The following is a 27,911-nucleotide window of genomic DNA, read 5'->3' on the forward strand; positions in this document are numbered from 1 at the left end:
GGGACTGGCATTTCCTCTTTGTTTTCCAATTGCAACTTCTGTGATTGTTCTCCGCTGGGTTGCAGAAAGGGTAAAACACAAACTGGCAATTCTAACTTGATCGTGACGCGGGTGGGAGGGCCCATCGTCACAGCCTCATCCCAGCCCAGGAAGTCCAAGTGAACCCACAGAACAGTTTTGTGGGGTCTGAGCATCTGGCTTTGTTCTGAAAGGGTGCTCAGATGTGCAGGAATTCGGCAGTGGCACAGACCAGAGAGACTGCAGGGAGTGACAGTGTGTCCCAAACTCACGGCCCAAGTGCTGTGCCTATCACATGGCCTCACGGGAAGTGAGGACGCTGCCGCCTGCTTCCAGAGCACCGAACGTGGCCAAGGCCACAGTTCCACAGCTCTGCCACTGGGCGGGGACCCTGGGCAAGTTATTCAGTCTCTCTCAGCCTCAGTTTACCCACTGGAAAGCTGTCATAAGTATAGTCACTCGGAGGGTTGCATGTGGATTGATCTGAGGCTCAGATACGTGAAGACTGTAACGTTCCTGGGCCAGGGGCCTGCTGTGGGGGGGGGGGGCACTCCTCAGTGTTGGCAACATTATTCACATTATTTCCACAGCAGATGTTTTTTCCTGAAAAGAGTTGGCATGCTGGAATTTTATTGTGAAGGCAACACGTTGTAGACCTTCAGGGTGATTATTTTGTAACGTGCCTCATCCTTGCCCACCTCCCCACCCCGTGTACCACGGTTGAGGTTCCACCCTTGCCCCTGAGGACCGCCCCAGAACCTAAGTGGGTTTTGTTTCAGAACCTTTCCTTCACTTTTCTCTCCAGTCAGCCATGGGCCCCACCATTCCCTGTCGCTCTGCCCAGCTCGCTGCTCCACCACTGGCGGGAACGTGAGGGTTCCTGCCGGCCTCTGTGTTTGCAAACATTTGCGTACTGGTCCCAGGTGTGGCTGCCCGCCCTGTCTCCTCTGTCCAGGTCTCTGTGGTCTGTGCAGACCGCTGGCCTTCTTGCCTCCTTCCCATCTGCTTTGCAGCTCAGCATGTGTCTGGGGCAAGTTCCAGGGCAGTTTGTCCAGAGGTATTTGGGCCAGAGCCTTCCAAGCTCTGGAGGCCAAGGCCCCTGCCCCCACTGCCACAGCCCCAGACCAGGGCCGTGTGTTGTAACGTGATTCCCTGCGCTGGGGCTGCATGGCCTGCCCCAGACCTGCGTCTCCTGTGTCCCCAGGGCTCCTCAGCAGGCAGCCTGTCCCCTGTCACCCAGACAGCTGCTTCTGTGCAAAGACATGAGCAAAAGTCACACTCAGCAAGGTGGTGCTTGTGTACACGAGGGTGTCGTTCAACACTCAGGGGCGCGGTGGGCTTCTCAGAGCCAGCTCCTGCAGACGCCTTCCCCTCGGGCATCAACAGAGGAGGCTCTGGGTGCCCACCAGTGGGGGTGCCCACCAGTGCCTCCACCCTTAGCCTCAGGGAAGCTTTCGGTCATGAGGAGGTGGTCTAGCCTCTCCCCAACCCAGCTCCTACCCACAGTGCCCAGGCTTCAGGGCTGCCCACCCTTCTTCAGCCCTCGGAAGTTTCTGTGGTCGTCTCTCTGACTCTAGGAGGTGGCAGGAGGCCACACCCTTCAGTGGCCCCCAGCTCCCCTCCTCCCCGACTTCTGTTCCCCTGAGAGCCAGGCCCTCTCAGGCAGCATTCTGAGAGGCCCAGTTATCAAAGCTCTGCTCAGTGCCGGGCCCTGGGCTCCTTGTGCCGGCACACACACTCAAACACACATGCACACAAAGGTACGCATGTGCACACATTTACATGTGCGAGCAAAGGCATGTGCACGCATGACACACGTACATTTACACCTACATACATGTACACATTTACACATGGCGGGCCACATTTACAGACACACAAGTGCACAGAAGTGCATTTTCACAAATGTGCTTGCATTCACATTTACACACACACACAAACACACACATACTCAACACACAGAACACATGGTCCACCATGCACACAACTGTGTACTCTTAACATGCACACACAACACAATACACACTTGTGTGCACAGAAATATGCATATGCACAGATGCATACATGCCCAGGCACACACATGCATACATGCAGTGTGAAGATGTACATACACACATTTTCACACATATAGCCATATATACAAATGCACACATGTGCACTCACACCCATGCACATGTGCATGTGAATATAGATGCACACCAATACAAGCGTGAGTGTCAGTGCACAAAAATGCCAACACAGTCACACAGAGGTACACAGCCGTGGATGCTGATATGTGTGACCATTCACACTCATGCACACGTATCCTCACACAGCTGCATGATCATGCACACACAGCATGTGCACATCCACGCCCACACATCTGCACACCCATGCACAAGGAGTACACAGGCATTCACACATTGGCTCAGAAGCTCACATGTGCAATTCATTTGTTTAAGAGCTCTTAGGGCTGGTGTTCTCTCTCCGGACCCGGGTGGGACGCAGGGTTCTCCTCAGCTGGGGAAAGGACGCCGCTCTGGGGAAAACTGCTGTCAAGCCTCCAGAGGGTGGCGGGTGGAAGGGCTGGGATGGGCCGGAGGTCATTCCCCCCCCAGGAAATTGACAGCTCTGGGCTGATTGTTTGGCTTGGCTTGCCGGTCAGGATGCCGCCTCGTAAACTTCATAATAGCTGCCCCCCTTTTAATTTGTTTGACCTTGACGACAATAATTTATGATATGCATTAGAGCTCTGTCATCTTTCTTCTCCTGATTCATAAACAAAGCACTTGGCCTGGCTTCCTTCTCCGCTCCCGAGCACAGGCCTTCTGCAGCCCGGAGGCCTCCCGAGGGGGGGGCAGTGTCTCCCAGAGTTTCTCACGAGGCAGGGATGCCGGCACAGTACCCGTGGGCTCCACGCCCCCGGGGGCCGTCACTCTGAGACCCGGGATGAGGGCAGGAAGGAAGCAGGAACGGGAACAGCCAGGGTGGGGTGGGCTCCACGGCCCTCTGCAGCGCCCTGGCGGGCCCGGGGCTCCTCCACTCACCTCCTGACCTCTCTTTCTCTTGCAGAGGAGCCCACGTTCCGTTGTGACGTATGTGACGAGCTCTTCCAGTCCAAGCTGGACCTGCGGCGACACAAGAAATACGCGTGTGGCGCGGTGGGGGCCGCCCTCTACGAGGGCCTGGGCCAGGAGCCCAAGCCCAAGGGCCTGGGCGGCGGGGGCAGCGACGGGCAGGCCCACGAGTGCAAGGACTGCGAGCGGATGTTCCCCAACAAGTACAGGTGCTGCCTCTTCCCCTCCACCCTCCACCCTCCCCCTGTCTGGCCCCTACCCCGGGACCCAGTCCGGGACAGCAGGGTCAGTTGGCTCTGGGAGCACAGAGGGAACCCTGAGAAGGGCAGAAGTCGGCCCTTGTCCTTGACAGACCAAAGGCTCCAGGGACAGGTGAAGATGAAGGTCCCCTCTAGTGTGGCACACCCCAGGGGCAGGTGCCCTGACCCCCTCAGCCCCCAGTCCTGGAGGACCCACGTGTCACTCGGTTGAGACACCACCGGCCCAGCTGTTCCACAGTCAGGGCTGAGCTTTGCAAGCAGATGGGGAGGAAATCAGGAAACAAGGCCAGACCACAAGACATGCCGGGGTCCGGCCCCAGGGCTGCTTCCAGAGAAAGGTCCAAGACCAGAGTTGGGGGACAGCCACACGCCACTGCCCAGAGTTGGGTGGAGTGGCCTGCCCATCTGGACGCACGCACAACTCCGTAGACAGTGGGCAAGAGTAGGAAGGAGCCCCCCACGGGCCCCCACCCCCCATTCCTGGGTGCCAGCTCTTGCACCCCACGGCAGCACCCACCTGTCCCAGGAGACCTTACAGAAAAAGGCACAAGGTGCCAGGCCAGCTGAGTGGCACTGGACACCATCAGCCTGGAGCAGGCTTCAACTGGCCTTCTGCTGCCCCGGGCCCAGGCAGGAGTCAGGGGCTGGGAGCCCTGAGGGCCCCCCCTGGAAAGAGGAGCCTCCTGGGGTCCACGGAGGGAAAGTCTGGACATACACGGTCCTCCTGCCTCGGGAACCAGGAACACTTTCCAGCGTGGGCCCCTCCCCCTGCCTTTGAGCTGCTTCCTCTGGGGACAGACCGGCGGAGACAGAGCACAGCCCCATCAGGCCACTAACTGGCTGTGGGATTGCGGGGACTGACCGCCCACCCCATCACGGCCTCCCCCGGGGGCGGGAAACCCTCCACCCCGAACAGATGACGGAAAATCAGCATGCGCGCAAATCCCGACTGAGGCCCTGGGCGGCGCGCGCTGCTCGAGAGGGTCCGTGTTTTCTTTACATAAACACATAAATCACAATTAGCAACAGGGAAAAAGATACAGCCTGCCGGGTGCTCGAGAACCAGGCGTTTCTGATCTGAACGGATGGCTGGGCCCCGTAATTAACGGGCCGTGATGTATTACTGCTTTGCTCATGAAGATTAACGGGCGTACCTGGGACAGGAGGAGAAGCCGGCTGTCCTCCGGGAGGGGCTGGAGCTGCTCAGGCATCCAGGGCCCGGCCCTTCCGACCCGCTCCGTGCCACCCTTCCCGTCCCATTGGAGACCCACTCCGACACCCCCCGGCCACCTCCCTGTGTGTGCACGGCAGGCAGTCCCCCCCACATACGCACCTGGCTTGGCCGGCAAGCACCCCGAGGCCACTTGGAGGGTGGCCATGGCTTTCCTGGATCCCACCCTCAAGCTGGGGCTCACGGCAGTGTTGGAAACCTCTGGACACCTTTTTCTTAGGCCCAAGGTTAGCCTCAAGGTGAAGACTGTCCAGAAGAGAGGCCAGGAAGTAGGGGCTGGGGACCCCCTGGGGGTGGTTTTGAACAAAGGCTACCTCTGCCCCTCCATCCTGTTGACCTGTCGGGATGCATAGGGGGTGAACAGATGCATACCAGGACTCGCTCTGATCTCTGAGCAGGGAATGGCGGGGGCTCCGATGGGCCGCCTAGACCAGGCCACACTGGGTTGAAGGCCATCCCCTGCTGGGCAACCAGCGGGCAGGCGGCCCTACCGTGACCCCCGTCCTCTCCACACAGCTTGGAGCAGCACATGGTTGTCCACACAGAGGAGCGAGAGTACAAGTGTGACCAGTGTCCCAAGGCCTTCAACTGGAAGTCCAACCTCATCCGCCACCAAATGTCCCATGACAGCGGCAAGCGCTTTGAATGTGAAAACTGTGTGAAGGTAATGTGCCCATGGGCGCCCACCATGCCCACGACATGGCGGGGAGGGGACAGGGCCAAGGAAACCAGAGACAGGGGTTTCTCTCTGGGGGGGGGGGGCCTTGCCCCTGGGGTGTGGAAGGAGAGGCCGCCAGGCGAGCCTCCCCAACCCCAAGCCAGCACGCGTCCACCTCTGAGCTCTTCCTTGCCACCTCCTCACGGGCCGTGGAATCTGGGGAGACATCGGTGGCTCTCCTAAGGCCACCTAAGGGGGTCACCGCTCCAGCAGAGACCCGTTCCTGGCCGGGCTGGGTGCCAGGGGGTGGGGGCGATGGTGGAGAGCAGAGCGGCAAGGGAGGCCCAGTCCACCAGCGGCCAGAATGGGGTGGACGGGGCGCCAGCCGACGGCGTCTGTCTCCCCAGGTGTTCACGGACCCCAGCAACCTGCAACGGCACATCCGCTCCCAGCACGTGGGCGCGCGGGCGCACGCCTGCCCGGACTGCGGGAAGACCTTCGCCACGTCCTCCGGCCTGAAACAGCACAAGCACATCCACAGCACCGTCAAACCTTTCATATGTAAGTCATCCCCCGCAGGGCTCCATGTGGCCCGCTACAGGTGGGCGCTGGGAGCCACAGGCTGAGGCAGGAGGTTCCCGTGCTCCCCCACTGACAGGCCCTCTGCTCAGCAGTCACTCGGGTTAGCTGGGAACACCTCTGCCACGCGAAGCCCAGGCCCAGACGCTATCTTGGGGAGGGAGGCCTTTTCTCGGCTTTGCTCTTTGCGGCCCCCCACTCTGACTTGTCCCTCCTGCTCTGCCCTCACTCTCTCCTCCCACCCTGCTCCGTGCCTCCCCCTCACATCACGTCATACCCCTGCAGCGGCCAGAGGTGGGCAGTGGGTGGTAGGAAGAACTGCTCCAGCAGCCCTGAGTCCCGCAGAAGGAGCCTGCAGCCCGCCCTCCCCTGCCCCCCAAAAAATCCTGAGCTCCAGGAGATGTGACAAGCCCAGTGACACTCACAGGGTTCCGCTGGGGAGCCTGGGTCGTGCGCACAGTGCTGTCTGGGTGGCAGGGGCCGGTGCTCAGGGAGCTTACCCCACAAGGGAGGAGACAGAGGTCAAGCCTCATAAACATTAGCCATGTGTGTGACAGGCACACAAGCCACGATGGGGGTTGGGGGGTGCTGAGGAGGGCAGGCAGCATTAGGGGCACACAGGTGGGCACTGTCACTGTGGTGGGAGACCAGGATGGCCTGTGGCACGAGGGTCGCTCTAGCAGAGACTGAAGGAAGGAAGTGGGGTGTGAGCCGCCCTCGTCCCCTACACCTACCCAGGAGAGATCAGGACCACAGCTCTGAGCACAGAGGCCTTGAGGCCAGATGTATTGGGGTAGGGAGGGATGGGGGCTTATTAGGAGAGGGGTCAGAGATCATAAAGGGCCAGGTCCCAGGGACCTTATGGGCCAGCCCAGAGAAGTAACCTTGAAGGTTCCTCTCTGCCTGGGAGTACAGTGAGCAAGGATCTCACACCACATGGTGCTGTGTCTCCACTCATGCCACATTGTGCTGAGTCATAATGCATGCCACATTGTGCTAAATCACCGTTTGTGTCAGATTATGCTGAGTCACTGTTTGTGCCAGGTTGTGCTGAGTTACCATTTCCCATGCGCTAACCAATTGCATCCTTGCAAAATCCTAGGGAGCAGGGCCAGCACCATCTCTAATGACAGAGAAGAGAAACTGAGGCTTTAAGACCTTAAGGGACCAGGTGCCCAAGGCCGTGCTACAGAACCCTAATTCTAGTTGAAGAAGTCAGGCACCTTGACCCCAGGCTGGGTGGCCTGGGACTTCTCAGACTCTGTTACATCAGTGCCAGCAGGGGTGACCCTGGGAGCGTGAAGAGTGTGTGTCAGGGTGTTTTTACTGTTTTGGGGGCATTCAGTGTGTGTGTGTGTGTGTGTGTGTGTGTGAGAGAGAGAGAGAGAGAGAGAGAGAGAAGCCATGCTGACCTGCCCCCAGCTCTCAGCCCAGGCTTCTAACTGCCCTGCCAGAGATGGCTCCAACCCCTGCCTTCCTGGGTCCCTCGCTTCTCGGGCCGAGCAAAGGGAGTGTGAGCTCTGATGGTCTGCCAGCCCACTAGTGTCCTCTTTCCACTTACCACTCCCTCTTTCACCCACAGGCCCTGTAAAGCGGGCATTGAAGGGGGGGGGGGATGAGTGGCCCAGCTGCCCTCTGGTGGTGGGAGTCACTCCTGTGGGAGTTCTGGGTGGGGGTGGGGCTGAGCGGGCATCCCAACAAGTCCCCTTGGGAGGAGGGGTGCGTGTGAGGGCATCCACGGTACTCGGAGTTTTTGAGCAAACTCAGAAGCAGGAAAGTTGCATATGGCCTTGAAAGTCAGTGTGTTCCTGGGCATGTGGAACAGCTTGGAGAAGTCTCCATGGGTCGTATTAATAGCAATAGCTCCAGGACCCATGACGCTCTGGGAGGTCTGAGCCCACTGTTTTCATTGCCCCATAAAGACCCCCATGAGGACAGGGAGGGCCAGGCAGCCTGGCCAGCCTGAGGGCTTCAGCAGATCTCACCACCTGTCTGCTCCGCACTCACCTTGGTGCTGGGCTGCTGGCAAAGGAGGTGAGGCTAGAGAGAGACCCCACTCAGCCAGGTAGCAGGTGTGAGCGTCTCCTTCAGATGGGATGACGCAAACTTGAGAAAGTGATCGGATGTTTGAAGTAGGTAGGGCCTTGTGGCCGTCCAGACCACGGCAGAGCACCCCGGGGCTCGTGGCAAAGTGCGGCAGAGGGGACTCTGCAAACAGAGGGCCGTGTGGACGAGACGGTGCTTTAAGAAACGATGGGCCACTCACAGGCACCGGTGTGCACAGACCATGTCCACCTGCTGGGCGGCACCTGGCCACACGCCCACTGCACCCGCAGGTCAGCACCAAGACCTGCCTGGGAGCCTCCACGGCCCTGCCACACTGACTGCACAGACAGAGGCAGCGTGACTTCCTGGTGGCGTCTCCTGCACATGCTGGTCAAGTGTTTACCAGGATGTGTGCATGTATGCATGTGTGCATATGTGTGTGTGGGTGTGTGTACTAGTGTGTATGGGGGGGTATGTGTATCCACACACGTACCCTTTAATGAAAAGAAACTTGATGAGATGAGGATGGACAGGGGTCTTTCTGCATCCTGACAGGGCCCGAGGGTCCCCCTTGGTCAGGTGCTGGTCCCTATATCCAGGAGCCTTTCTCAGCCCCCACGGACAGCCTCCTCCCTTTGCCGGTGCTGAGCCAGGGGCTGGCCATCCCTGGTCCAGGGCCTGCATCTCCAGGACCTCGGTCTCCTGAAGACCTCTCTGTAGCCCTGAAGTTCCCGCGGGGTCCCTCCACCATGGGGGCAGGTGGGTGGGAGCCGGCAGCCCAGGTTCCCTGAGCCTGGGCCCCTTTCCAAGCTCAGGATGACAGTAGCCACTAACCAGGCAATGACAGAACCCCGCCGGGGTCAGGGACACAGTGAGGTGTCACATGTTTCATCTGGCCAGGTCTGAGCTGAGAACGGCCTCCCTCCCCCGCCTTCCCCGAGGGCTGGGCGGGAGACCTGAAGGTATTTATAGACGGTCCTGTGGAGGCAGGCACCTCTGCCCTGGCGGCCTCCCAAAGGGGCAGATTTGATTCAATGAGGCAGCCTTTCCCTCCCCCCTGCCTGCCCCCCCCCCCCACTCAGCCCTGAAAACGCCTGGCCGTGCCAGACGACCAGGAAGGCAGAGCGGCTAATATAAATAGATACTGTGATTAAAGAACACGATAGTCTCGGGGCCAGAGCTCCCAGCTAGAATAGCATGACATCAGGCCAGCCAGGATTGGTGGCGAGCGAGAAACACGCTGAAATCATTGTTTCCACTGGGGCCGCACCGAGGACGCAAATGGTCCTGCAGAGAGAGAGAGACACACACACACACACACACACACACACACACACGGGTGTGTGTGTGCATGTGTGCACCCCCCCCCAACCCCCGCTGCTAGGAACATGGGAGAAAGGGAAGCTGCTGATATTCGCTGACACTCAGCTCACAGGCCATCGGCAAAATGGCCGAGGCGGGGTCCCCTGGGCTGCTGGGTCCTATGTCCGGCGCCAGCCAGCACTGCCCTCTCCTGTTTCATGCAGAGACCAGCATCCGCCAGCCAGAGCTTGATGCCGCCTCTTCATCCCAGGATGGGGAGGTGCCGTAGTTCTCTAACAGGGACCCAGCCCCTCTCTGCCTGGCCCTGCTGGGACTTCCCTATCACCCCAACCTGCAGCCACCCCTCAAACGGTGACCACCCAGGCCAGGATCCAACTCCCCAGCTCAGGACCTCTGAGTGGGCCGGCTGCCTCTCTGTCCTGCATGCAGCTCACAGGACCTGGCACAGAAAGGGGATAGGAGCTCTGGGAACACCTCAAACTTTAGAACCGGGAGGTCCGATGTGCTGGTCAGGGTTCCCTCTCACACTGCAGAACTGCAGCGGTTTGGAAGGCCTCAGCCCCCGCATTACAGATGCTTACACGAGAGAGGGTGTGAGCAGCAGCACCCCGTTTCCCAAAGAGAGGGTTGAGGCCCGTCCGCTCTGCAGGGGGACCACGGGGACGGCACAAGTGGTACTTGTCAGTTCATGCTGGGGACTGGAGGCCAGCTCCAGGGTGGTGCACTGCACATGTACATATGTGTGTTCATGTGTATGCAGGCACTCATATACAGACGTGTGCACACATACATACTTGTGTGCACTCCATGACATGCAACATGTATACACAAACGTGACATGCATGTGTGGTGCGCCATACACATGTGTGCACACACTTGTTCATGTGAGTGGTGTGTACGTGTCTTACAACATGCACATGCACACAAGTGTACACATGATATACAAACATGTGTACAGCTTGCACACATGCACTGTGCGTGACATGCACACACTTGTGCCTATAAATGCACATGCACACATTTTCACATGAACACAAGCACACCTGCACTCTTGCACATACACGTACAGGCACATATGCACACACATGCTCACACATACATGCATGGGCTGCTGCGATCACTGGGGCTAGACACGTCCTTCCTCCCACACCCCCCACCAGGGTTTTCCCGGTAATTTCATAGCGTGTTTGTCTGCTTTCTGCGGATGCTTTAGGTGAGGTCTGCCACAAGTCCTACACACAGTTCTCCAACCTGTGCCGCCACAAGCGGATGCACGCGGACTGCCGCACGCAGATCAAGTGCAAGGACTGTGGGCAGATGTTCAGCACTACCTCCTCTCTCAACAAGCACCGGCGCTTCTGCGAGGGCAAGAACCATTACACGCCAGGCGGCATCTTCTCCCCAGGCCTGCCCTTGACCCCCAGCCCCCTGCTGGACAAGACGAAGCCGCCCCCCAACCTCAACCACACAGGTCTGGGCTTCAACGAGTACTTCCCCTCCAGGCCGCACCCAGGGAGCCTGCCCTTCTCGACGGCCCCACCGGCCTTCCCCGCGCTCACTCCAGGCTTCCCAGGCATCTTCCCGCCGTCCCTGTACCCCCGGCCGCCTTTGCTACCTCCCACGCCCTTGCTCAAGAGCCCCCTGAACCACACCCAGGACGCCAAGCTCCCCAGCCCCCTGGGGAACCCGGCCCTGCCCCTTGTCTCCGCTGTGGGAAACAGTGGCCAGGGTGCCACGATGGCCGCGGGGCCTGAGGAGAAGTTCGAGGGCCACCTGGGGGACGTGTACGCCGAGAAGCTCAAGACACGGAGCAGCGACCTGTCGGACGGAAGCGACTTCGAGGACATCAACACCACAACGGGGACGGACCTGGACACGACCACAGGCACGGGCTCGGACCTGGACAGCGAGGTGGAAAGCGACCGGGACAAGGCCAAGGACAAGAGCAAGGCGGCCGAGGGCAAGCCCGAGTGCGGGGGTGGCGCCGCGCTCCCCGGGGCCCCCAACAGCATGGGCGAGGTGCCCGTCTTCTACGCCCAGCACTCCTTCTTCCCGCCGCCCGAGGAGCAGCTGCTGACCGCCTCGGCCGCCGCCGGCGACTCCATCAAGGCCATCGCCTCCATCGCGGAGAAGTACTTTGGGCCCGGCTTCATGGGCGTGCAGGAGAAGAGGCTGGGCGCCCTGCCCTACCACTCCGTCTTCCCCTTCCAGTTCCTGCCGGACTTCCCCCACTCTCTCTACCCCCTCACCGACCGCACCCTGGCCCACAGCTTGCTGGTCAAGGCCGAGCCAAAGTCGCCCCGGGATGCCCTCAAGGTGGGCGGTCCCAGTGCCGAGTCCCCCTTCGACCTCACCACCAAACCCAAAGAGGTGAAGCCCATCCTGCCGGTGGCCAAGGTGACCCCGGCGTCCGGGGAGGAGCAGCCGCTGGACCTGAGCATCGGCAGCCGCGTCCGCGCCAGCCAGAACGGCGGGGGGCGGGAGCCCCGCAAGAACCACGTCTACGGGGAGCGCAAGCTGGGGGCCGGCGAGGGGCTGCCCAAGGCCTGCCCGGCACAGCTGCCCCAGCAGCCCTCCCTGCACTACGCTAAGCCGTCACCCTTCTTCATGGACCCCATCTACAGGTATTGACATGCCCTGCCCTCACCTGTGCTCCCGAGGGGGCCGCCATGCAGGCAAGCGGCGGGGAGAGGTCGGCGTCCACAGTGAGGCTGGCGTGTGTCCCCCTTCCTGAGGTCTGTCCCTCTGCCTTTGCGGGCTCCAGGGGGCGCCTGAGCCCGAGGAGTGGGGGGGTCTGTGCCAGGGCCCACACCTGGCTTGGCTGGGTCTGGGGGTCGGTACCTGGCCAAGGCCATTTGGGGAGGCCAGGGCAGAGCTCCTGGACATGCGCAGCCCCCTTTTGCTGAGAGCCACTGGGTCTGCCCTTGGACCCACCCCCAAGCTTCTGCCCCCACCACTGTCTTCTCTAGACCAGCTCTGTTTGCCACCCCCGAAACTCAGACCCTCACTCACCCTTTTCTCTGCTCCCAGCATCTCTGCTTCCCTTCAGCTGCTGTCAGCCCCAGCGCAGGGTCCCTGGTGGCCCAGGGATTGCAGACAAGGAGCCCCCTATCCCCAGGGGGTGGAGGGAGAGGAAGCTTTGAAGGGTTTGCAAAAAAGCAGCCTCCCTTTATTTTGATAGCCTTCCCAGTGAGGGGCCGACTCAACCCCTGTCCCCATTTTCTGGGCAGACTGGTCCAGGCGGGCGTTGTTAGGTGGGAGGCATCTGACCCTCACTCGGGTCCCAGGAGCTGCCAACTGAGCCCTGAGAAGGTGGCTGTGCATGTGGGCAGCCTGGGATGGACCCTGAGCTGCAGGCAGGGGCCAGACCACTGTGTGCGGGAAGTTCGTGTGCACACGCATGTGCATGCAGGCACTGGTGGTCAGGGGAAAAGGGTGCGTGTGGCCCCCTGAGGGCCCCTGTGCCTGCTGTTCACCCCCATCCCCACCCCCAAGTGGCCAGCCAGGGCCTGGGATGGCTGTACAGGTGAGGTCAGACCTGCAGGACACCTGGGAGAAAAGAGATCAGGTTCGGGGAATGGTGCCAACAAAGAGGTGGTGGGTGACTCTCCCACTCTGCCCACCAGCGCCCACGTAGGTTCCCCCCTCACCATCCTGGTGGGGCCACCATGTGACACAGGACCATCCAAAAGGCAGAAGAAGAGATGGGACAAACCTTACCTTCTCCTCCCATCTGGGTCCCCTTCCCCTCTGCCCAAGCCTTCAACCCTACAGTGTCCCCTCAGGGGACCAAATCAGACACAGAACAGCTCTGACCAGAGCCTCAGTTAAGCCCTCCCAGCCAGTTAGCAACCCGCATGGCGGCGCCCAGAGGTTTAGTTTATTCCTCTGGAAGGGGATCCCCTTTCCCAAAGCGCTCCATGCGGCCCCTGCCCTCCCCCTCCCGGACCGGCTGGGGTCTCCATGGGGTTATGGGTGATATACTCTAGCCCCTGGCCTTCCCGGGGTGGCTCTGTAGTCTCTCTGTTCTTGGCCTCTTCTCCTATGGCTGTCCCCTGTCCTGCTGCTGCGGTCAGTGTCCCAGCTGGTCCCCGGGGAGGCAGAGTCACCTGTACGGGTGACGCGAGCATGGCAGTGAGCAAGGCCCTGGCAGGAGCGGACCAGGAGCTGCTGGCCCAGGACTCGTTCAGAGGGGTCGCATCTGCATGTGGAGAGGTGGCAAGGCTCCCCAAGGCTGAGGTTAAATCTCAGCCCCCACAGGGGAAGCGAAGGCAGGCGTCGTTGAGAAACAGAGAGGGGGACCTGGGATGAGAGGGGGCACCACCTCCACTCGTTCTGTGATTAACCAGGTTGTCACTGGCGTAGGGCCACAAGTTTTGGGGTAGATTCCACCTGCCTGGCTGCATGAGGAGGCTGTGATGACTTCCCCAGGGTGAGACCCTCTGACCACTCACCGGTCAGGCAAAGTGGTCCGTGCCCAGGGCCAGGAGGGACAGGGAAGTCGAGGTGTCAGTGGCAGCCTCCTGTGTGCTGCATGTTCTGCTGTGACCCCCAACAGGGCTGCCCCAGGGCAAGGCAGGTGCAGAGAGGGCTCCAGAGAAGAGCCCAGAACCCGGCACTGAGTGTTCACACATGCGTGGGCACCTGCATCTGGGGTGGGTGGGGCGACACTGGGGAGATTCAGAGGGGCCCAGAATGGGGCACGGTGACAGGGTGCACGGGAGGAGTGTCACAATGGCTCAGCAGCCAGCTGGCCAGCCGGCCAGGAGGCTCACGTAGGCGATGGGCCGGGCACGTCATGGATATCCGCAGGCCGTCGGGAAAGGGTCTGTAATCTGGGGACCACAGAAACAGAGCCTCTGTGACAAGGTCCCTACCTTGTGATGTAAAGGCCACAGGCAGCCTCCAGGCAGGGCCACTTGGGGGGGTACGTAACCCTCTGTGTTGCTGTCCAGCAGGGTGGAGAAGCGGAAGGTTCCAGACCCTGTGGGAGTCCTGAAAGAGAAGTTCCTACGGCCGCCCCCTCTGCTCTTCCATCCCCAGGTGAGACCCGTGCACTGGGCTGGGCTCCATGGGGGAGCAGGAGCCCCAAGGTCTTGTCCAGGCCCAGCCACACCCCTGAGGCTGGCCGCAGCTTCCCCACCTGCCTAGCAGATGCCCAGGCCTCTCTCCCTGCATCACCATGGGGCTGGGCAGGACGAGAAGGGCTGGAACAGGTGGGGAAGGAGGGTGGTTTCCAGGGGGACATCCAGCTGTGGGTACCTCGGAAGCAGCTGAGGACCCAGGCCCGCAGGGGGCCCACCGACCCTTGACTTAGGCTGTGGGGGATGAACTTCAGTGAGGTGGTGGGCGGAGCTCAGAGGGAGTGAACCCAAGAATTTCTGGATGTAAGGGGCAAGGTGCAGGACCCATCAGGAGGTGTGGACAGAAGTAGGCCTTTCTGGGGTGCATGGGCCTTGAGGTGCTGACGCGGAAAGACCAGGAAGGGATGGCCTATGTGTAGAAGGACCAGAGCGGGCGTGAGGTGGCGGGAGCAGCAGACAAGCAGAGGGTCCCAGGAGGCGGGGGCAAGAGGAGCGTCCTCCCCGGGGGCTGGAGAGGTCAGCAAGGTCATCTGCCACACTGGAGTTTAGGACTGGGAAGGGGAACACCCAAGCCTGGGTGGTGACCACAGATCCTGCCAGGCCTGCGGGCACTTATGTCTCTGCCTGGGCCTTGGCCTCCCATGGGATGGGCACAGAGAGGCGACGGCGCTTGGGTGAGCAGCAGGGCAGAGCAGAGTCTCCCCAGTTCCCTGCCCGGTGCTCACCTGTCCTCACTGCAGGGAGCCAGGTCCCCCAGGGCCACAGGCCCCCTCCCCACCACCCCGAGGGTCGTGGGGCCTGATCTGCGGTCCAGGCTGGACCCAGACTCCAGACAGGGGCATTGTTCTCCTTCTTGGGGCTTCCCGCCTTGGACACACACCCCAGGTTGTGAAACCAGTGCCCGGCCTGGGTTCACAGCTAAACTTAGAGCCTCCCATTGTTTGGCCGGGGCCAAGGAGTTTGGTTAACAACTTCTCCCGATTTTCTTGGTGATGGGCTGGAAAAAGCTGACAAGCCGGCCAGGCGCATCCTGTGTTTGTGTTTGTGGGGGAACCGGGCTGGGAATCTCTGCCCAGGCGGAGCAGGCAGGCCAGCCAGGTCCGCCCCGGCCTGAGGAAGAAGGACCCAGCGGGGAGGCCCATTGTCCCTCCCGTCAGCTGGGACCAGCCACCCCTGCTGCCTGCCTGTGGGCCCAGAGCTGGCTGGCTGGGTGGAGTGATGAGAGATGACTTCTTTCAGTAACTCTCCTAATTAAATGGTCCGAGCTGGATAACTGAGGCCTTTACAAAGTGCGGGTCACTACTGTGGACGATATCAGCCTGTGCTGGTCAGATCCAGGCAGGACATGACCAAGGCCTTCTGTTTCTGAGGACCGGCCTGCAGGTGGGGCAGCCCCCGGGCTGCAGGGTGAGGAGGTCCTGCCAGGCTGTGGCCCCTCACCACCTCAGGTGGTCCTGGGGTGTCTGGGAAGTGGAGTTCCAGAGCCTTCCAAGACTATGGCTAGCACTGAGCCTGGAAGCAGGTGGGCAGCAGTCTGTGTCCCAGGGACCCCATTTTCTATGGGGGAGGGGGTCATAGGAGGCTAGACAGCAGCTGAAGGGGCAGTTCCCACCTGTCCGTCAGGGGGCACAGAGAAGGCAGCCCAAAGCAGTGCATTCCTACCCCCAGGGATGGCAAAAGCCCATAGTCCTGCCACCTGGGCAGAGCTGACATGGCGGTGAAGTGGCAGCTCAGGGTCACGGGTGGCCTGGGCCATTCTGGGAGGATGCCATTTTCTATTTGTTAGCCCCTTTCTGGGTGTTTTCATTGTAACCAGTTGGTTACACCCCGAGGGGCTCTGGCCATAACAAAAGCCCTTCCTACCCAGGCCCACTGAGCCTCCCACAGGGCCTGGCTCATAGCAGGCACTCTAGGGATGCCCTCCTCTCCTCTCCTGCCCCTAAACCCCCAGGACTCAGGGGACAAGCACAGTCTGATTATAACTCTGCCTACCACATGGGAATGCCCAGTGCCACACTCCCTTCTCCTTCCTGAGCAGACCCGTGGCATCCCCAAGGAGCAGAGAGGCAGCTCCCTTTTCCCATGTCACCGTGTCCTATGTCATGGGACGCTGGCACTGTCTTCTTGACCCTCAATTAGTAGTGTCTCATCTCAGATGGTTAAATTTCTTTTCAGTACTTTGCCTGCAATTTTGGCCTGCTGCCACTAGGTGGTGATAGTGGTGCCTCAGGCCATGATCTGTGTTATCACCTGAGATTCAGGTAGTTGTCTTAATTTTTCAAGACTCAAGAAATTATATAAAAATTAGATCTATTTCTGTTTTTCACCCGAACTAGAGACACAGGAGTGCTGGCCAGGGGTCAAGGCAGCGGGGCATAGCTGGCTTGTTTCAACATCAGAGGGTGTATAATCAGATGCGTCTGCAGTCAGCCTCACTGTGTGCTCCACACCACGCAGAGGCGCTGGCTGCTGAAGGCCACTTCCGGCCCCCACAGCCTTGACCATGGCCTGAAATGAGAGCCCCAGGGAAGGACAAGAGCAGGACTGGCCACAGACAGTGGAAGAAGCCAGCCAGCCCAGGGGCCAAGAAGACACAGGCTATCTGGTTCCCATCATGACCCAAGGGCACATAGCCTCCTGGTTCTGGCCTGGCCCACTGCTGTGCTCTCTCCCTGTGGACCCTCAGATGCCCATGGGGTGGGTGGGTCCACACTCTTCAAGAGAGGAGACTGCTCAGAGGGGTCCCCCAACCTCTCCCGCTCTCTTGCCAGCAGATGTCGGCCATCGAGACCATGACGGAGAAGCTGGAGAGCTTCGCGGCCATGAAGGCAGACTCCGGCGGCTCCCTGCAGCCCCTCCCCCACCACCCCTTCAACTTCCGGTCCCCGCCCCCGACGCTCTCAGACCCCATCCTCAGGAAGGGCAAGGAGCGATACACATGCAGGTGAGATGGTGCGGCGAGCCCCTGAGGACTGGGCGGGAGCCCTGGTGAGGTGGCTACCAGTGACACACCGCACTGGAAAAACCATGGAAAAACCCAGCAAAGTAGCCATAAACAGTCTATTATCTTCAAATCTGCACATTAAGGGTGGACCTCCCCCTGCCTCCCACCAAGCTATGTCCACGTGAGCTAAAAGAAAAATGCCACCCTGGCCTGGCCAGTTGGAATTCGGAAAGCCCGAGGCCAGGGCGTGCTGGTCAATGTTTAACTGCAGCTCTGGGCAGGGACTGAAGTCTCAGTGTTGGGAAGAGACCCCTGTGTCTGTCCCCAGCTGCCCCTGCCTGTCCAAGCCAGTCCCAGCCAGCTCTGCACCCTGGGGCTTCAGGTCTGAGATCATGCTGGAAGAGGGGCATGGCCCAAGAGGGCCAGAGTAGGACAGCCCCTCTGTCCGGTGGCTTCTCTGTAAAACTCAGCTGGACCCCAAGGACTTTAGGAGACATTGAAATTCAGGATGTGTAGACCTTGGGGACAAGATGCCAAATCTGAGGGGGCTACCCCAGGCAGGCACCTGGCACGAGAGGCTGTGCCAGCATGACTCTAACTGATGGTTGCCCCGCCCCACCCTCCAGGTACTGCGGGAAGATCTTCCCCCGATCTGCAAACCTCACGAGGCACCTGAGGACGCACACCGGAGAGCAGCCGTACAGGTGGGAGTCCGCCTGGCATGGGGAGAGGGAGACTCCTGACCACGTTGAGGGCAGCCGGGGAGAGCCAGCTGCTGCTCCCTGTCACTCCCTGCACCTCTCCGTCCTGACTCCCCCCACCCCCATCCAGTGCCCTGGGATGTTGTAAACACTAGGCAGGAGGTGCCCAGCAGGCTGCCGGAAGGCTCACAGGCCTAACCACAGAGGACAATGCTGGGAGCAGCCCTCCCACCTGCCCTGGGGTGTCCAATGGGATGGGGGCTCAGAGCAGGATCAGCCAGAAGCCAGGGCCCGAGGGTCCTCTGTTGGAAACGCCTTGGCCACACCCTCCACTCAGGCCAACTGCATTCATCTCACAATGGCATGGCTGACCCGACTCTGGGAAGTGGACCAGGGCACCGACTCTGGGAAGTGGACCAGGGCGGGTGCCTGAGGCAGGGTGGACGGTGGGAAGGAGCCTCATGCAAATGCAGGTCCCAGCCCAGGCTGGGGGCGCCTGAGGGACTCACTCCCCATGTCCGGTCCCCATGGTAGCCCCAGACAGAAGCTACAGGTCTGCACGCCACCTCCCTCTCAATGCTGGGCAGCAATGTGGCCACACGGCACATGGGGGCGTGAGAACCACTGCGTGTCTTGTACACAACAAGTGGGACCACAGTCCATGTTTCACAGACTTGGAACCTGAGGGTCAGAGATGCCCATGACTTGCCAGGAGTTTGAGCCCAGGGTTTCACTAGCTTACCAGTATGGCTCTGTCCCCTTGGTCCCTGGGACCTTCATAGGGCACAAAAAGGGCTGAGGGCAAATCCTGGCTTTCAGAAACCCTGCCTGAGGAGGAGCCTAGGAGTCAGCATTTTAGACAAGAGCCACGGGTGACAGTGACCCAGAGGTGAACTGGGGACACTCAGGTTTAGATAACGAGACGTCCTTCTGGGATGTGTCTGCTGAATGGCTGGCATGAGAAATGAGGAGTTTGGCATGGTTTTAAGTTGGTCACATAAGATTCCTACATCTGGCCACACTGAGCTTGGAGTCACCCATTAGCCCTGGAAATGTGTGTGTGCGTGTGTGTGTGGGTGTGTGTGTGTGTGAGAGAGAGAGATCCCTGGGGAGGGTGACATCTTGGGACCCCTGCTGGTGTTGTGGTCCTTATGCCCACTCTGAGACATCACGAGCATCCCCAGCCATCAAGGGGTACATCCTACGCTGGCTGGATAAAGGACAGCCCCCAATCCTGACCACTTACCTGGTCAGCACGGTCGCAGCCCCCCACCACACATGTCCCCCTGTCCCCTGAAAAGTGAATTATGATTTAACAAAGGCTAGCCCCCAGAGAGATTGATTTGGTCTGCTCCCCACCCACCACATGTTTTTACTGTAACAAGAGCCGCCTTCTGGACAGTGTTCGACGTGGGAGCCTGCCTCCACCCCCGCCACCACTGCCCCCAGGGGTCGGGCCGTGTTTATAGAAAATTCTGATTATCATTGATTTCTTTCGTTCGCTCCAATCCATGGGGTTCAACTTCTGTAGCAATTGCTTTGAAAGTTGGCGTTGCAAAGCCTGAGTTTCCCTGGCTGGAGGCAGCCCTGTGATGAGGAGATGGGGGTGTGACTCCCCTGTGACATCACTGGGCTGGCTTTGATCACTGGGAGGATTTGAATCAGAAAAAGGAAAATACGCACGTTTGCCGCAGAAACTCGTCAAGGAAAGGGACTCCCACCCCTCGGGGTGGGGAGCTAATTAAACAGCCCACCCACTACCTGCCTACGTGAGCATCACCTCCCCCAGGGCCAGCGCCCATGTGGGTTGCTGCGTGTGCACCCGGGAAGCCAGCTAACTAACCAGGGAAGCCAGCTAACTAACGTCCCCTCGCCCATCCGCCGGTCCGGCTGCCTAGGATGACCCAATCATCAAACTAGGCAACCCTGGGATGTGCTGCCTTTAAAGTCCTCACCCCAGAGCATCCAGAATCACTCAGAAAGTATTTCAAAGCCTGGCAGTGGGGAAAGAAAGACACTTCAGTGTGACTGATATGTTCCCTGGAAGGACAGTCAGTCCTCCTGCCCGGTCCAGCCCAGCCTGGCCGGGCCCGACATCCTCGGCCCACGGCTTCCCCCGGCTTAGAGAGAAGCGGGAGCCTAGGAGCCGCAGACCTGCCTCTCGCAGCTCTAGCCTGCAGAGCCTGCGGAGCTCAGGAGGGAGAAAGATGGAAACTGAGTCTGGATGGAGGGGGACTGCTTTCTTCATCCGGCCCTGGCCACCGGCCTCGGGGTCCCTCTGGGGTATGTCCGGCGGGGCCTTCAGTCTTGAGTCACACTCTGGATGTGAGACCCACGAGCTGGCCCTGGGATTCCCACCCAAGGACACACGCCTCTCCTTCTGCCTGGTCCCTCCTGGGCTCCCGTCCTGCCATCCACATGAAGCCGAACGCCCATGCCAGGCCCACGTGTGTCTTCTTCCTCTGTTAGTGTTGCTTTCAGGGCTGGGTTTCAAGTTCTCTCTTACTTTCTCTACCTTGACTTTCACAACTACCACCAGCCTTTCTCCCGAGGATGCTGTGGCCCTGCGGGTCCCAGGGAGGACGCAGCCCGGGGCCATTCGCCCTTCCCCTGAGCCATGCTGTGTGCACTGTGGCTGGCTTCCCGGGGTGGCAGCAGACAGGGCCACAGCAAGGTCCCCTCCAGGCCTTGGCAGCATGCTGCCACTGCCGGGGCCGCCCCTCTGCGCCCTCTTTCCTGCCGGGGCTCGGTGGTGTTATTCTATACGGTGCCGCCATAAATTTCAGTCGCCACTTGTCAGCTTATTTACAATGCAAATCCCAGCTGCTTGCAGAACCCTGCTCCCTCGAGCCCTGGGCTCACTGCTCCCCTAAATTTCAAACAGACTTGTGTGTCTGGGCCATTTATTTAGATTAGAACTCGGAAGGGCCACTCAGGACTCTCTGTGACCCACTGAAGGGGTGCCCCCGGCCCCCCTCTGACCACTCCCCAGCCTTCCCCAGCCCCACAGAGGCTGGACGGGGAGCCTCACAGGGTGCCCTGCTCTCCAGCATTGTGAACTAGCTCCTCTGTAGCCCCGCTTCCTACTCAGGGCCCCGTGGCTCCAGCCTCACACACTGTCCCTCGGGGGGCCTGTCGAAAGAAACAAGGAAGGGAGCGCTGTGCCTGTGAGCACAGCCGAGGCCGAGGGCCGGCACAGCTCAGCCTGGGGCGTGCTGCTGGGTAGGCAGGGGGCACAGCTCAGCCTGGGGCGTGCTGCTGGGTAGGCAGGGGTACATGCCCTTACCTGGGCTGGGCCCAGCAGGGCTTTGCACTGGGTCCTTCCTGAGCAGCCGCCCAGAGGAGCAGGACCTGAGTCTAGAAGTGACAGTCAGGGAAAAAGGGGGGGTGCTGAGAGTGTCCTTGGAGGAGTGCTGAAGACTTGGAGCACTTGTTTGTGCACCACAGGTGTGCACATACCCTGAACGCACCCACATGTGCACACATGTACAAGGAGACACATGTACATAGTACAAAGTAACACGCATGTACTGTGTGCATGCCCACACATGCACACGTGTATGAGCATATATGTGCATACTAGCACATGCCTATGTGTGTGCACACACCAACGTGTGTACACATGCACACTAACATGCATGTGTTGTGTGTGTGCCCACATGTGTACACATGTGCATGAGCATGCAAGTATGCACAAACATGCACACTATGTGCATGCACGTGCCCATACATGTGCCCGTGTGTGCATGAGCACACATATGCACACTAACACACACTGTATGCATGCACACCCACAAATGTACACATGTGCATGGGCACACATGAACACTAACACATGCACTATATGCACACACACCTGCACAAGTGCACATACATACAGGTATACGACTCCAGCCGGGCATGCAGAGTAGGAGAGAGTGCCCGTCAGGGGCCACTGAGCCATTGGCCACCAGCAGGAGGCAGTGCTGGTGGGCGCAGAGCCCGTGCTGTAGGCTCCTCCGCGGCCGCCCCTCTCAGCTCTGGCTCTCTCCGTGTGGCTGGCTGGGGTGTCTTGTTCTGCACTCTTTGTGGGGGTTGCGAGTGTAGTCATGAAAGCCATGCGTGCATGAGGAACCCACCCCCTGGGGGCCTCACAGCCCCAGGTCCCCATCACAATGCGGGCATCTCAGACTGTCTGTCGTGGCTGTTCCTGGCACTGAGGCAATCTGTTGGGATAACCTCGGAATGTCAGGAGAATGTTCTCACAGATGCGACTGCAGCTCCTGCTGGAAGGAGTGTCCTCTAACTTCCCCAACTGCACACTGTGGCTGCGGGCGGTGCCCACCTAGTGGGGCACACGGGGGAACACCTGTTGGAAAGGGGGACAGTATGGTCATTTGTGGTCCCTATAGAGGACGTGGCCTGGAAGCAGCTGGGTTATCCCCCCTTCAGATTAAGGACACTAAGTAGCTTCTGGGGCAGCCCCCAAGACCCTATTGGTGGGCTGTCAGGCTGAGGCCCCTGGTGAGATGGGACTGGTCCAAGGACCCACTAAGGCCCAGCTGTCCCGCCCTCCCACGCCAGGCGGGGGTCTGCAGGGAGGACAGTTGCAGGAAACTGGCTATGGGCCTCCCCTTCCCAGGACTGACCTGAGCATCTTTCTGTGGTGAGATGCTGCCCCCTTGAGGCTGATGGGAGCATGTCACCCTCCAGGATAAACCTGCCAGGTCTGGGGTCAATGTGCTAGGGGGACCCCACCCCAGGGAGGACAGAGACACTGGAGAGTTCTGAGCACTGCATACCCAGGGCCACAGACCCCACCGGGTCCCCCTCCACCAGCTGGGGGACACATCCCAGTGCAATCCATGGGATATCTGCTTCTGGGCACAGCCTCGCCATGACCACCTTCACGGCGGACGCGGGACCCACAGGGGGCACGGGGTCCCTGCAGGCTGCAGCGGGCGGGCGGGGCCTCCTCTGAGACGCGTGTGTCTTGCAGGTGTAAGTACTGTGACCGGTCCTTCAGCATCTCCTCCAACCTGCAGCGGCACGTGCGTAACATCCACAACAAAGAGAAGCCCTTCAAGTGCCACCTGTGCAGCCGCTGCTTCGGGCAGCAGACCAACCTGGACAGGCACCTGAAGAAGCACGAGCACGAGCACGTGCCAGGTGGGGCCGTGGGCACGCCCCTGCGGGCAGCTCGCCAGGTCCGGCCGGGGTGCGGGGGGAGGTGGACCATCTCAGGAGAGGGAGGGGACTCCAAGGATGGGCTGGTGGGAAGAGATGGGAGGTGGAGAGCGGAGGGAGGGAGGGCTGGGGGGGCGGAGCAGTTCAGCTGAGGGCCCCCCTCGGGTGCCCCTGTCCACACAGTGAGCCAGCACTCCGGGGTCCTCACGAACCACCTGGGGACCAGCGCCTCCTCTCCCACCTCCGAGTCGGACACCCACGCACTTTTAGATGAGAAGGAAGATTCCTATTTCTCCGAGATCAGAAACTTTATTGCCAACAGCGAGATGAACCAAGCGTCAACGCGGACAGACAAACGGTAAGAAACCCGTCCCGGGCCGCAGGATTGTGCAGACGCCGCAGCCCCCTCCCCCCCCCCCCGGCCCCGGATTGGCCGAGCCCAGCGCCGGGCGCCCCCCACAGCCCAGCACTTGCCCCAGGTGCATCTGGATGGATGTCCCACAGTCGAAGGTGAGGCCCATAGGCTCTGCAGCTGACACCTACCAGGCCCCGGCGCTGCCGTCTGGAGGGGGCGTGTTGGGAAGGGCTGCCCGCCCCGCCCCAGTCTCTCTATCTGGACAGGGTGCTGACGCAGGTTTGCTCCCAGAGCAGCACACGGCACACCGGCCTCCCCGGCAGCCGGCACCGTTGGGCCTTAGCATTCACACATGTGCAGCCAAGTGTCAGTGCAGGGCGGGCTCCTGCCACGGTCCTACTGGCCTCTGAGACCCGAGGACACTTTGGTTTATCCCCAGACACTGAAGGTTCCCAAACAGGACTGCTGCCCCTTACACACACACACACACACATACACACCACACACGTGCATGCATGCACATGCACACACACACACACACAAGCAGTGGAAAAATGGCAGAATTTGGATTCGAGAAAGAGGAAGGTGCTCTGTACAACCTCAGGTCATGGGGTTCGTCATGAGCACCCTGTCCCCCCACCTTCCACAAGGACACCTCAGACCCCAAGGAGAGGTTCTCTGGAAGAAAGCTGGTGTCAGAGAACCAGAGGCATTCCGGAGCCTGCAAAGCCTCAGGGGCGAGCCCCTAATTCTGTAGAGAGGAAACCGAGGCCCAGGGAAGTGGAGTCCTTGCTCTAGACCTAGACCACTGACCCACATGCTGGCCACCAGCGGGCTGCAGCTCTGTGGTCTCCGGGGCCCAGGGTCCTCCCTGTCCACCTCTAGCAAGTGAGGAGAGTTCTCCAGGAGATGAAGTCCCCTAGGAGCCCTTCTGCTCCTCCAGGGTGGCAGCATCTTCCCGTCACTGGTGCCTGCAGGGCACAGGTTGGGGTCACCGGGAAGACAGCCCTCTGCAACCTTCAGAGGAAGTCACAAACTCGGGCACCTGGAGCCAGGTCTTATCAGAGCCCCATAGCTGGGACCCAGGGCACAACCAGCTATTACGTATAATCCCTTAAATGTGGCTCCCTGTGCCCAGGGCAAAGCCGTACAAAGAACCAACAAGGATGTGTGAAAGCATCCTCTCTGGGATGGGGCTGACCGTGGGGGTGGGCCTAGGGCCACTGGAAAGGCCCCCACACTCCGAGCCCGTGGCAGGGCTGGCTGTCGGCTGCAAGGAGGACACTCCACAAGACCCACGAAGACCGAGGAGCTGTCCCCAAAGGGCAGAGGGGACGGCACCATCCTATCCCCTGACCTCTGCATGCAGACATTCTGCCAGGACTTCCCCCACAGCCCAGGGGAGCGGGAGTGAGTGAGGCTTAGACAGGGGAGGCTGAGCCCATCACAAACCCAGGCCCTCGGATGGCCTGTCCTGCTTAGGCCTCTTCCAGGAAGCCCCGGGGCCTGGCAGGAGATGCCCCACATCTCTGCTGGTAGGGGGAAACCACGGTCTCGGTTGACAGATATCAGACAGTTGCCTAAACTGCTGGGTCACCAGCAGCTGCCGGGCCAGTGTTACCGTGACTGATTCTCGCTCAGAACCAGTTCCCTCGTCTTGACCGTCAGGGACAGTTCAAGGCCTGCTGGGCTTCCCCGCCTCGCAGCCCCTTAAACCCATGGGCTACAGCGTGTCCCTGCCAAAGCCACAAGTCGGAGTCCTGGCCCATGGGACCTCAGAGAGTTGGGGGACCCGTAACCCATGTGACTGGATCCTTCTAGAAGAGGAAATAGGGACACAGACATGCACGGGGAGGACACCACGTCTCTGTGGAGCAGAGCTGGGTGATGGGTCTACAGGCCAAGGAACGCCACGGACACCGGCTGCCAACAGGAGCTAGGGGAGGCCTGGGGCGGGGTTCCCCCATGGCTCACGGGGACCAGCAGGAGCTAGGGGAGGCCTGGGGCGGGGTTCCCCCATGGCTCACGGGGACCAGCAGGAGCTAGGGGAGGCCTGGGGCGGGTTCCCCCATGGCTCACGGGGACCAGCAGGAGCTAGGGGAGGCCTGGGGCGGGGTCCCCCACGGCTCACGGGGACCAGCAGGAGCTAGGGGAGGCCTGGGGCGGGGTTCCCCCATGGCTCACGGGGACCAGCAGGAGCTAGGGGAGGCCTGGGGCGGGGTCCCCCACGGCTCACGGGGACCAGCAAGAGCTAGGGGAGGCCCGGGGCGGGGTCCCCCACGGCTCACGGGGACCAGCAGGAGCTAGGGGAGGCCTGGGTGGGGTTCCCCCACGGCTCACGGGGACCAGCAGGAGCTAGGGGAGGCCTGGGCGGGGTTCCCCCACGGCTCACGGGGACCAGCAGGAGCTAGGGGAGGCCTGGGCGGGGTTCCCCCACGGCTCACGGGGACCAGCAGGACTGGGGACTGCAGGATCCAGAACTGGGAGAGAAGGTCCCTGCCGTTGAAGCCCTGTCCGTGGAGCCACATTACGGCCACCCCGGGACACACATACACTCCAGGCAGCTATTTGGAGACCTGGACGCTTGTCCCGGTGTCCTGCCTGTCTGAAGCCAATGCCAGCCCACCGGGCTCCACACTCTGTGCCTGCTGGACCTCCCAGCTGAGTGCTCCTGCCTGGACAGGCCTCCCACCAAGGAGCAGACACTCTTGGGGGACTAGGGGGACACAAAGATAAATAGAGCGTGGTCCCCGCCCGCAAGCAGGGGGTTCAAGTATAAAACTGCCGGGGCGTTCAGGTTTGGTTAAAGGACACACGGGGTTATTTGTTGAAGATAATCCAAGTCCCGGCGGCGATGGCTCCTTCCTGCCTGTCCATCTGGTCCTCAGCCTGGGCGGAGAGCGGGAGCAGGGGGGTGTTCTCACATCGCCAAGGGGGCACAGGCTCCGAGGGGCCAAGACCTCCCCATAGTCACCCACAGAGAGCCAGGGAGGGAGACAGGACTGATCTCCGCCATGCCACGTGGCTACACAACTCTCCCTGCTGGTGGTGATGGGCATGTGCCCAGTGCCCAGTGCCCAGCACCGGTGACCAGTGACAGGAAAACATGCTGGGCCGGGCCCATCCCAGAAGGCAGGTCAGGCGTCAGGGTCTATAGTCTTTCTCACGGGAAGACAAGAAGTAAAGACGGGCAGGCCAGGAGCCCAGCCATCGAGGTCCCCAGCCCAGCCCCTCTGCACAAGGACGAGTCCTAGACACGCTTCCCCTTTGGAGGTCGGTGGTCATTGGAGAGGATGCCTCCCTCCCTGAGGTTGAAAGGAGGACCCGTGTATCCCATGACCACAGTGGACAGATTCCTGTCGGCCGTACGAGTTCTTAGAAGAGCCGGGGCCAAGGGGCTCATCCAGCATGCCTGCTTGTCCTTTTAATAACGAGGACCCAACGTGGAAAAATCTCGCCCGGACTGGAGTAGCCATAGGGGTCTACAAGCCTAGGAATTTGTCTCTGAAACAAACTCTTCTGCAAAGGGGCCACTCACCCTGGGCCATCCCCACATGTGGGTGTCCTCAAGGCTGGCTGAAGAAGCAGTGTCAGTCAGGGCTGGGCTGGCAAACCTGCCCGCCGATGTCCCTTGTGTAGTGGCTGACTCTGGCTGCAGCAGCAGGACCCCCTCCCTCGCCATGCTGGCCACGGCGTCCCCTGACATGCACATTTAACTTGAATCACCCAGTGTCCATCCCGACATAGCAGGACCCCCACCGATGAGTGGTCCCTGTCCATCCCCTGTCGCATGCTTAGTCAGCATCCTTCTGGGCTAGCTAAACGGAGGATGGGGACAACCCAGGACCCCAGTTCAGGGTTTTTGTGACCACAAAGGCAGGCTTTCTTCAAAGGCACTGGGAGGACCAGGGGGAAGGCAGTGGGGGGAGAGTCTCCCTGGAGCCAAGTCCCCAGCCTTTAGGGGTACATGGCCAATGCCCGTGTCGTTGCAGGCCAGAAGTGCAGGACTTGGACGACACCCCACAGTGTCCGGGCCGAGCCAGTGGGAAGCCGGAGGACGGGGAGGAGGAAGAGGAGGAAGAACTGGAGGAGGAAGATGACGATAGCCTGGCAGGCAAGTCCCAGGATGACAACGTGTCCCCCGCGCCTGAGCCCCAGGGCACCTACGAGGACGAGGAGGACGAGGAGACACCTGCTGCCCTGGCCGTGGGCTTCGACCATCCCCGAAGGTGGGTGCCGGTCTCTATGGGTCATGGCCAGAGGGCAGCTGCAAGTGCCGGGAGCCCAGCCAGGGAGGGACCTGAGCGTCACGAGAGTGACTCTCTCTCAGACTGGCCAAGAGCCCGCCATACCCCTGCCGGTCATCCTCCTCCCTGCGGGTGTTTCTACCACAGGGGCTCCTGCCTGTGGGCCAGGGCCTGGGGAAAGGATCAGAGCTTAGCCATTCAAAACTCAAACACATGCACACACACATGCACGTGCACGCACAC

General features: G+C 60.5%; 1 protein-coding gene across 5 annotated transcripts in view; it reads left to right on the forward strand.

The window, feature by feature from the left end:
* PRDM16 (PR/SET domain 16) overlaps window positions 1-27,911 on the forward strand; it is a 309,142-nt gene that overhangs the window by 274,906 nt on the left and 6,325 nt on the right. For 2 of the 5 annotated variants that reach the window (XM_066374857.1, XM_066374861.1), the window contains exons 6-15: window positions 3,070-3,283; window positions 5,082-5,229; window positions 5,631-5,784; window positions 10,385-11,795; window positions 14,127-14,214; window positions 17,027-17,199; window positions 17,826-17,903; window positions 22,879-23,048; window positions 23,250-23,424; window positions 27,414-27,650. In XM_066374857.1, the coding sequence (XP_066230954.1) occupies window positions 3,070-3,283; window positions 5,082-5,229; window positions 5,631-5,784; window positions 10,385-11,795; window positions 14,127-14,214; window positions 17,027-17,199; window positions 17,826-17,903; window positions 22,879-23,048; window positions 23,250-23,424; window positions 27,414-27,650 (2,848 nt within the window). The remainder of the gene's footprint in view (window positions 1-3,069; window positions 3,284-5,081; window positions 5,230-5,630; window positions 5,785-10,384; window positions 11,796-14,126; window positions 14,215-17,026; window positions 17,200-17,825; window positions 17,904-22,878; window positions 23,049-23,249; window positions 23,425-27,413; window positions 27,651-27,911) is intronic. The other 3 variants (XM_066374858.1, XM_066374859.1, XM_066374860.1) reach the window with 3 other exon arrangements.

The sequence above is a fragment of the Saccopteryx leptura genome, chromosome 3 (assembly GCF_036850995.1).
Source record: "Saccopteryx leptura isolate mSacLep1 chromosome 3, mSacLep1_pri_phased_curated, whole genome shotgun sequence".
Classification (NCBI taxonomy): domain Eukaryota; kingdom Metazoa; phylum Chordata; class Mammalia; order Chiroptera; family Emballonuridae; genus Saccopteryx; species Saccopteryx leptura.